The 10,296-nt window shown below is 46.9% G+C and overlaps 1 protein-coding gene across 1 annotated transcript in view; it reads right to left on the bottom strand.

Moving 5' to 3' along the window:
* CLEC17A (C-type lectin domain containing 17A) overlaps nt 1-8,632 on the bottom strand; it is a 14,407-nt gene extending 5,775 nt beyond the window's left edge. The window contains exons 1-10 of the mRNA XM_006100339.3: nt 8,590-8,632; nt 8,374-8,454; nt 5,450-5,482; nt 5,317-5,367; nt 5,196-5,234; nt 4,986-5,027; nt 4,208-4,417; nt 4,060-4,122; nt 2,223-2,318; nt 1,967-2,118 (exon numbers count right to left, since the gene is read on the bottom strand). Coding sequence (XP_006100401.1) covers nt 1,967-2,118; nt 2,223-2,318; nt 4,060-4,122; nt 4,208-4,417; nt 4,986-5,027; nt 5,196-5,234; nt 5,317-5,367; nt 5,450-5,482; nt 8,374-8,454; nt 8,590-8,632 — 810 coding nt within the window. The remainder of the gene's footprint in view (nt 1-1,966; nt 2,119-2,222; nt 2,319-4,059; nt 4,123-4,207; nt 4,418-4,985; nt 5,028-5,195; nt 5,235-5,316; nt 5,368-5,449; nt 5,483-8,373; nt 8,455-8,589) is intronic.
* Between the last annotated feature and the right edge of the window lie 1,664 nt (nt 8,633-10,296).

Below are 10,296 nucleotides of genomic sequence, written 5' to 3'. Positions count from 1 at the left end.
AGCAAGAGAAAGAAAGTCAGTTACCTACAAGGGAGTACCCATACGGACTGTCAGCTGATTTCTCAACAGGAACTCTGCAGGCCAGAAGGGAGTGGCAAGAAATATTCAAAGGGATGAATGCCAAGAACCTACAACCAAGAATACTTTATCCAGCAAAGCTATCATTCAGAAGTGAAGGTCAGATAAAGAGCTTCACAGATAAGGAAAAGCTAAAGGAGTTCATCACCACCAAACCAGTATTATATGAAATGCTGAAAGGTATCCTTTAAGAAGAGGAAGAAGAAGAAAAAGGTAAAGATACAAATTATGAACAACAAATACACATCTATCAACAAGTGAATCTAAAAATCAAGTGAATAAATAATCTGATGAACAGTATGAACTGGTGATTGTAATAGAATCAGGGACATAGAAAGGGAATGGACTGACTATTCTTGGGGGGAAAGGGTGTGGGTGGTGCAGGAAGAGATTGGACAATAATCGTGCACCTATGGATGAGGACAGTGGGTGGGGAGTGAGGGCGGAGGGTGGGATGGGAACTGGGTGGAGGGGAGTTATGGTGGTAAAAAAGAGGAACCAATGTAATAATCTGAACAATAAAGATTTAATTTTTTTTAAAAAAAAAAACTTCTCTCAGCCTAGCCAGTTTGACTTAGTGGATAGAGCATTGGCCTGAGGACTGAAGGGTCCTGGGTTCGATTCCAGTCTAGGGCATGTACCTTGGTTGCAGGCTCAATTGGGGTGCATACTTGAGGCAGCCAATCGTTCACATCAATGTTTCTCTCCCTCTCTCTCTCTCTTCCTCTCTCTCTCCCCCTCCCTTCCACTCTCTCTAAAATCAATGGAAAAATATCCTTGTGAGGATTTTAAAAAAACATACCTCCTCTCATGGCAAACTGATCTATAGTGAGAGAAACCAGATCAGTAGTTGCCTGGGTGGGAGTGGGGAAATGAGTGGAAAGTCACTGAGGGAACTCACTGAGGCGGTGAAAATGTTCTAAATCATGACTGGGGGGACAGTTACATGGGTGTATGCATATGTCAAAGCAGAATGTACATTTAGGATCTGTGTGTTTTACTATACGCAACCCCTACTCACTCACCCAATCTTATTACAGTACTACAGTTCCCTAAAAGTTGGAGAGGAGAGAATACAAAGGGAAAATAGTTGTAAATATATAGACATGGTGGGTGCCAGAGAGAGGGACTCTACATTCATCCCCTGGGAGTCTGCAGTAATGGCCGAAACTTGGGTTTGGAGACTCTAAAAAGTGGAGGGCACCTGGACCCTTGTCCCTAGGTAAAGCCCCAGAGAGGTGTCAGGAAACCAGAAGAACAAAGGGGTTGCTTGGCCTATCAGAATAGAACAGTTCCCCCCTGGCCAGTCTGGCTCAGTTGGTTGAGCGTCGTCCCAAGCACAGAGAGGTCATTTGTCCAATTGCTCGTCAGGGCACAAGCCCAGGTTGTGGGCTTGATTCCCAGGAGGCAGTGATCAGTGTTTCTCTCTCTCCCTCTCCCTTCCTCTTTCTCTAAAAATCAATCTAAAAATCAATTTAAAAATCTTTTTAAAAATAAAATAAAATGCTGACCTTCACCATGGATTTTTCTTTTGGTATCAACTGTGTTTGGGATACAGTCTGGAGAACAGGACGTGTTGTTGCCTAAGAGCTAGGAAACTGAGACTTTCGAGAGTAAGTAAACACAACCAGGATTTGAACTCAGGCCGAGCATACCCTCTTGACCTCTGCATGATATCATGTCAGTAAAAGCTTGCTATTAAAAGTTTCAAAAAAAGGACATATGTGATACTTTCAACAATAAAGATTTTTTAAATACATAAATAAAAGTTTCAGTGGCTCCAAAGCAATTCCAATTTCTTTCCATCCAGACCAGGGAAGGATGTGTAAGTCTGGGAGAGGAGCAGGCTGGCCCTGCTGGTTCTCAGGGGCTTGAAGGGGTAGCTCACCTGCTCATCAATGCTACTGATGATGACCAAGTGAGAGTAATTCTCTTGGCAGAACTTTCGGGCTTCATCCCATGACTTGGTGTTGGGGGAGAAGTAGTAACACTTGCCCTGAAAAGGGAGCCAGCCCTCAGGGCAGGTGACCCTGGCACAGTCTGGAAACAGGATAGACTGCAATGAGAATCGTTCCCATGGATTGGTGCAATACACCAGCTCTGCCATGGCCCCATCTCAGGACAGTTCCCCAAGTCCCACTCACCTAATAAGCCCCGGAGTTCCATCAGAGACTGGTTGGTGTTAGCTCTTACTCGGTCAATGTCCTTCTTCAGGCCAGCAAGCCCCGCCATGCCAGTCACTGTCAGCAAGGAGGAACTGGAAGGTTAGAGACCCAAACCCCCATCTACCCACTCACCTACCCCTGACTGCAGACACGGCAGAGAGCACACAAGCTGTGCTCCCCACTGCACCCACATTCTTGTGGGTGGTTGTACAATTCAAAACCAACATGCTCAGTGCCTAGGAGGAGTCCTAGAGTGGCTCAGAGGAGGGGTTAATTTCTGGAGCTTGGGGAAGATGGGGATGGTGGGTTTCCTGGAAGAGGTGAGTTTTGAAGGAAGACACTAATTCAGGGAGGGGGTGGGCACAGCAGGCACCTTGGAAGCAAAGATAGAGAGGCAAGTAGGTCCAGGAAGGCGGGTGCAGTAGGACTCAAGGGAAACTCGTAGGAGCTTGAGCTCACAGTAGGATGAAGGCCAATGTCCTGTCCATTGAGTGTCAAGTCAAGGGTTTCATATTGGATTCTGGGCAGTAAGAAGCCATTGACGGTTCTTGAGTGGAAGAGTGGCTTGCTCTGAGGTGTGGGATGAGGGAGTGTGGAATGCAGCAATTTGCAGACTTCAGCAATCATAGTGAAGACCATGCCAGCCCAGAAAATTCTTCTACAACTAGTGTGTGTATTTCCACTGCTCCCACACAAACTTGCCCTCTTCCAACACTCCCCAGGTTCATCAGTAGATGGTCCTTCAGTTAGACAAACCAGAAATATAAGATATATATAGCTATGGAAAGATAAAGACATACAGATAGGGATAGAGATATATGACACATGTTATCCTTGACACCCTTCCCTCTCTCTCCTCATCATTCCCAATCCATCCCCAGATCTGGTTCATTTTACCTCCTAAACCTTTCTACTTCACACAGTTCTCTCCATCCCCACAGCCACAACCCTCATCCAAGCCATTGTCAACTCTCACCTTCCAAATACACCATCCTCCTCCCTTGTACTTAAACAGTGTTACCTCCTACCACAGAGCCTTTGCACATGCCTGAGACTCTCAACCCCTCACCTGGTTAATTCCCTCTCTTCTTTCACTCAACTTCAATACCAATCCCTAGGGAAGCCTTGTATGATCCTCCCAAAGATAAGGTCAAGACCCTTTGTTAGACTTTTTCATAGAATCAACTTCCTCTTCCTTTAGACTATTCATCAAAGTTTGAAATTTTATGCTCATGTAGATGATAATTTGGTAAATGGCTGTTTATGCCTGTGCTATACAACAGAAACAAAATGTGAGCCACATAGGTAATTATAAATTTTGTGAGAGCCACATTTTTAAACTCAAAAGAAACAGATAAAATTATTTTCAATGCTATTCTTATTTATCCCAATCTATCCAAAATATTATCATTTCAATATGTAATCAACATTAAAGGTTATTATTATTAAGATATTTTACTTTTTTGTAGCAAGGCTTTGAAATTGGTGTGTGTTTTAGACTTACAGCACATCGTAGTTCAGAATGAGCACATTTCAAGTGCTCGGCAGACACATTGACTCAGGACCACCATGTTGGGCAGTAGAGGTCTAGACACACACACACACACACACACACACACACTCACACACACACTCCACCAGGACAGGGACGGGGACTATGTCTAATGAGTTCACCATCCTACCCACCCAACCCCTACCCTGGTACCTGGGGAAGTCCCTGGCAAAGATGGGGCTGGGGATTGGTCGTGGAGCTGGAGTTGAGGATCATGTTGATGTTCAATATGCATGGCATGAAGGGATGATTGAAAACACTCACCATTTGCTTGCCATGCCATCTGCTGAACGGTTAACATCTTCAGTTCTTCCACCACCGCCTGGTCTATGAGAAGAAGTCCAGCTTGAGCCCAAGTCCACCTGTACCCCATCCCCAATCTCTCCACATGCCCCTTCCTCACCCTACTCACACTTAATCAGGGTTACAGCCAGACCAGTGCAGCCCAGGAAGAGTGACACCACCACCAGAAGACACAAGAAAACCAGCCGTCTCTCCTCCTGGAAGCACCCAGGACCCCCAGATTTCTGACTGATCCAGGGCACTGGGGTTGCTGGGGGTGAGAATGAGGACTGAGAGACCGATACTGGTGCTTGAGAGTGTGCGGAAAGGATCCTTAAACCTTTCTCCAAAAGCAAGGGGACAGAGATCTATGGTTATGACTATATCACCAGATGGGGCCAGCAAGAGAGTGTTAGGGAGAGCAAACCCTGAGGAAACGCAGAGCATTTATGGAACACTTATTGTGTGCCAAGCATCCTGTTACGGCCTTATTACCTTACTGGATCCTCACCCGTATGACATAGATATATTATTCCCATTTTGTACATGAGTAGACTGAGAGGTCATGCATGACTTGGACCCCGCTCTGCCCTTAACCCCTATGATGCATTGTCTTCTGCTCTCCAGCAGCTCCTTCCCAAGCTGCTCTCCATTCAGGGAAGCCTGTGGACCTTGCATCTGGGGCAGAGAATGTTTTCTGTACCTTATATGCAAGCAGGAGGTGGACCCCAAAGAGTACCCAGCAGACACCCTGAGCCCCTGGGGGTCTAGTATAGACTCAGGGAGAAGTATCTTCTGAGAGGAAACATTTCTGTGCCCTGCAGTCTCACTCCAGAACTATAGATCTGACTCAAATACTTTGGCCATGTGAGAGGAAAAATAGGAGAACATGTGGAGAACTGACTTACTGACTTGCGGTGGCTGGAATGGAGGAACCTCGAGAGCAATTCCTGGGAAAAGGGGGAAGAGAGTTTTATTCAGAAGTTGCTGACTCTGTCTTCCAAGATCAACAAGCCTTTACTCCCTCTGATTTGCTTTCCTATCAGAACTGGGGGACTGGAGGAAGGACTTCCACGTGTCCCCTCTCAGACTTCTTGAAGTGTCTTCCCATGGCTCACCCAGTTGAGATGTGCGGGTGACAGGGATGAGGTCCAGGCCTGGAGGGAATCAGAAAGATAACGATCATGTAGAGCAGATCGTCAGCCAGGTGAACACAAAGGTGCCGCCCTAGATTCTCACCTGTGGTTTTCAGGGGCTTTCTGGAAAGTGGAGGAGTTTCTGCTTGTATTCCTGAGGAGGAAGGAAATATTGCTCAAGGCCAGAACAGTGTAAAGCCAGCACTGGGTCTCCTGTACCCCAAGCCCCAGCTCACCTGCCCGTGGAGGCCTTGGTGGAGCCACTGAAGCTGAAAAAGAGAAGCTCAGGGTTAGAGTTGACCTGTGGATGAAAATGAGATCACAGGCAGTGGTGAAAACAAGATTGAGATTGTAATGGATGGGGTTGGGCTTGAGAATAAAATTGGGGTTAGAGCCCTGGCCGGTTTGGCTCAGTGGATGGAGTGTCGGCCTGCAGACTGAAGGGTACCAGGTTCGATTCCAGTCAAGGGCATGTACCTTGGTTGTGGGCACATCCCCAGTGGAGGGTGTGCAGGAGGCAGCTGATCAATGTTTCTAACTCTCTATCCCTCTCCCTTCATGTCTGTGGAAAATCAGTAAAATATAGACTGTCTCCTGTCACCGACCACGTAAGCCAAACACTAGCCCCGTTTAAACCCACAGACTCAGGATAAAATGCTCTCTCGCCAGCAATGACTACAAGATGAGTTTGTGTGTCATTGGGCAGCTCTGCCCCACATAAATAATCAGCTCTGTGACCCTGATACTCAAGCTGAAGCCACTTCTGTAGTGAGGACAGGAAGTTTGTGTCTCGGTCCCACTTCCCTCATTTCATTCTTCGGTTGTGGCCACCCTGCTGACTTCATGCACATCATGGATGTGGACTCGAAGAGCCGCGTGGCTGCGTCTGCCTTGAGTGAGTGTGAGAAAGGCGGCAGCGGCCCTCAGTGCAGTGCTGAGCTGGGGTCAGTAAGAGCCACAAGGTAGAGACCGTGAATGCCTGTCTGGAATACTAAGGCCTGTCTTCTGCAAGTTTCCATTGGGAATGGAGCTGATCTGATGCTTCAGCCTAGGACCTCAAGCCTCACTGGACATATCCCAAGGATGATTTTAGGAACAGGAAGTCCTCGAACACCGTCTACTAGACCATGGCTCAAGAAGCCAGACTCTCAGGCACTTTAGCTGCTCCCTCTGGTACCATTTCTGGGGATTGTTACTCGAGAGAGCTCTGGCCAGAGCTATTTTTCTCTTGGGAGGTGGGCTTTCTCTAAGTGGTGAAAAGTATAAACCTTGTATCTTAAAAAAAAGGGGCGGGGGTTAGAGATAAGGACAGGATTAAGATACAATGACCAACCATCCTGGATTACCCAGGATTTTCCAAGTTTTAAAACTGAAAGTCCCACATCCCAGGAAATCTTTCATCCCTGGGCAAACTGGGACAGTTGGTCACCCTAAGTTAAAGGCACAGTTAAGTTTAGGGATGGGGATGAAGTTAAGGTTGGGGTTGGCATGAGGGTTTGGATTGAGATGAGGATTGGGTTGAAGATGGGTCAGGGATACTGATAGGCATTGGAGTAGGGCTGTGATTCAGGATGTGATTTTTTTTTAAAGAGAATCTCTAGATTTATTTTTTTAATATATTTTATTGATTTTTTACAGAGAGGAAGGGAGAGAGAGATAGAGAGTTAGAAACATCGATGAGAGATAAACATCGACCAGCTGCCTCCTGCACATCTCCTACTGGGGATGTGCCCGCAACCCAGGTACATGCCCTTGACCGGAATCGAACCTGGGACCTTTCAGTCCACAGGCCAACGCTCTATCCACTGAGCCAAACCGGTTTTGGCAGGATGTGATTAAGATGAAGAATGGGGCCGTAGCTGTGTTGGTGGATGGGGAAGAAGTTGTACTGGGATGAACATGGGTTTGGACGAAGGGAAGAAGTTGAGGTTGGGTTGTAGCTGTGTTGGAGCATGGTGATGGCATTGTATTTAGAAATGGAGATGGGGGTGGAGATATAGCTGCACTTGGAGATGTGGAGGGGGCTAAATTTGGGGGGTGGTGGCCCTGAAGATGGAGATGGGATTAGCTTTGGAATTGGGTTTGAGAATCATGTTGGGACCAGGTTGGAGTTGGAGATAAGCAGTCAAACAGCAGAGTGAAGTCTGGCTGGTGTGACTCAGTTGGCTGGACATTGTCCTGTAGACCAAAAGTTTGCTGATTTGGTTCCCGATCAGGGCATGTGCCCGGGTTGTGGGCTCGATCCCTGGTAGGGGGTATACAGGAGGCAGCCAGTTGATATTTCCCTCTCACATCAATGTTTCTCTCTCCCTCTCCCTTCTGCTCTCTCTAAAGGTCAATAAAAAATATTTTTTAAAATATTCTATCAATGGCAAATATGTTAAAAACAAAACAAAACAGCAGAGTTCAGTTTATCTCCCACCTCATCCTGAGCCCCACAGAGCCCTGAGAACTCTCAAGTTGGCCCCAGTCTAGACTCAGAAGTGGAGAATATGGAGCTTCATCCCACATGGAATGACCCCTGTCCAAGGACACCAAGGCAGCACAGTCAGCCCTCAGGGCCCTGGTGGGAGCTGACTCAGGGAAACTTCCAAAACCTCCACTTTTATACCCACTTATCAGACTCTTATTGATTCCCAAGCCGGGTGTGGACCACCCAAGTCTGAAGGCAAATCTGACCGTAGGTGTGAATGCTAGGAGGTTGGGGAGCCAACAGTCCACTCTCAGTTTCTCAAACGCTGGTTTTCATATCTTTGGGTCTTTGCATCCACCAGTTCTCTTCTGGGCTTCTCTTCGTAACAAACTCCTACTCATCCGTAAGTCCTACTCCAAAGTCCTCTCTTCTGACCCCCAATCTTCCTACCATTGCAGGCCGAGCCCTCCATTTCCCTCCTGATTTCCCCAACCTCTGGTTTATCCCTGTTCAGATCTGCTAACCTGAGGTTCTTCCCAGAACAGATTTCCCCACCAGCCTGAGATATCATCAAGCGCAATGCAGAGGCATGAGTACCCCCACCATCAGAGGGCCCGGCATGGGCCGAATACACAGGAAGCTGATCAGGTGTCTACAGAGCCCAGCTAGTGTCCCCTGGATACCTAGCTCCCCCTCCATCCCACAAACCACACATCTCTTCACGTAGCCTCTGAGAAGTCCTCTTACCTGGCTTGGGAGGAAGGGCCTTGTAGGATGGCGCCATGTTCTCATAATCATCAGCATCATCATCATCATCCTCTCTGGTCCCTTACAGAGGAATGGTATGTGAGCACCCAGCCCATTTCCACCTCTGTCCCTCAGGCCCAAGTTTTCAGCCCCAGGATGGAGATGCTGGGTCCTGACCACCCCTGGCCTCCAACCCAAGTCTGATCACGGCTGTACCTGGAAGGTTCCGGCACCCAGAGTTAGGATACAGGATATTCATGGCTGTAGCTAACACAAGAGACTGAGAAGGTGCATTCAGAGCCTTAAGGCTCTGCCCCCTGTCCTTCCTTCTCAGGTTTCTCAGTTCCCTTTTTTAAGAGAAGTACATGCAAATCCATCTTAAAGGGAACTACCCCAAGACCACATACACATACACATACACACACCTTTCTCCCCAGTATCAATTCATGCATAGAAGTGACAGAAACAACAGCCCTCTCTCTTGAGTTCCTTTAGAGTGCCAAGCCCCCTGGATGGAAAAGATTGACAAGCTCCTTCCTCCATGGAACTTTCCATCAAGACAGGAGAGACAATAAACCAGTAAAGAAATATAGAAATAAATGCTATCGTTTTTATTTTATGTCCCATCATGACTAAACATTTTTTTAATAAAAAATGGTAATAGGATAGGATAGGATGGGGGCTAATGTAGAGAGGTGATCAGGGAAGGTCTCCTGGAGGTTGTAACTTCTGTAACAAGATGTTAAAGTGACAGGTGCTAAGTACTCCCACATTCCAAAGTGAAGTGCTAGGGCACTGGATCGGTTAGCTATGACTGCATTAAAAAATTACCCCAAAACTTAGTGACTTAAAACAATACTACTGCCCTAACTGGTTTGGCTCAGTGGATAGAGCGTAGGCCTGTGGACTCAAGGGTCCCAGGTTCGATTCCGGTCAAGGGTATGTGCCTTAGTTGCGGGCACATCCCAGTAGGGGGTGTGCAGGAGGCAGCTGATCGATGTTTCTCTCTCATCAATGTTTCTAACTCTCTATCCCTCTTCCTACCTCTCTGTAAAAAATCAATAAAAATATATATATTTTTAAAAAAACAATACTACTTTTCTCATACTTCCTGTGATTCAGGAATGCAAGAGCAGCTTAGCTGGGTGGTTCTGGCTTGGGATCTCTCACTTGTTTGCAATTTGTTGGCCAGGGCTGCAATCATCTGAAGGCTCAACTGGGGCTAAAAGAGCCTCTTCCAAGATGGTGCCTTCACATGACTGCTTGAGAAGCCCACTGTTCCTCACCATGGGAGCCTCCCCAAAGGGCTGATTGGGTGTCCTCACCACATGGTGGAGGCTAAGATGGAAACCATAGTGCCTTTTATGGTCTAAACCTACAATCCCAAATTATGGTCTCCACTATATCTATTTGTCAAATGGACCACCTGTGAGTCATTGTGAAGGGGACTGCACAAAGGTGTGAATACCAAGATGTAAGCATCATTAGGACCATCTTTAAAGCTGGCTACTACAATCATATATACAGAACTTGCAAAGGAAGTTTTCACACTTAGTTTGACCTTGGTGGGTATTTAAAAAGGAAAAGTTGAAGAGAGAAAGCAGTCTGCCTACCGCATGGGAAAGCCAAAAGATGAGGTTTTGACTCACACCCATAACAGCATGAAGTGAAAAGATAGACAGAAAAAAAGGGCTGCAGTAGGAGTGGTTGCCTCTTTTGGTACAGCAAGGATATGGGAGTTTCCTGTGATCAAACTGAAATAACCAGCCTGGAGCTATTCGGAGAACCCTGCTCAAGAGGGCAGCCAACCTGTTTTCTCAAAAGGACTGCCATTGGCCTTTGGGCCCAAGAGCCTTCGAATTTATGGCTCCTCCCTTCTCTCTCACTCCATGGCTATGGCAAAGGGAATTTTCAAAAGCACAT

This window comes from Myotis lucifugus, unplaced genomic scaffold, assembly GCF_000147115.1.
Source record: "Myotis lucifugus unplaced genomic scaffold, Myoluc2.0 scaffold_310, whole genome shotgun sequence".
NCBI lineage: Eukaryota > Metazoa > Chordata > Mammalia > Chiroptera > Vespertilionidae > Myotis > Myotis lucifugus.
This window is presented reverse-complemented; position numbering and strand designations above follow the sequence as displayed.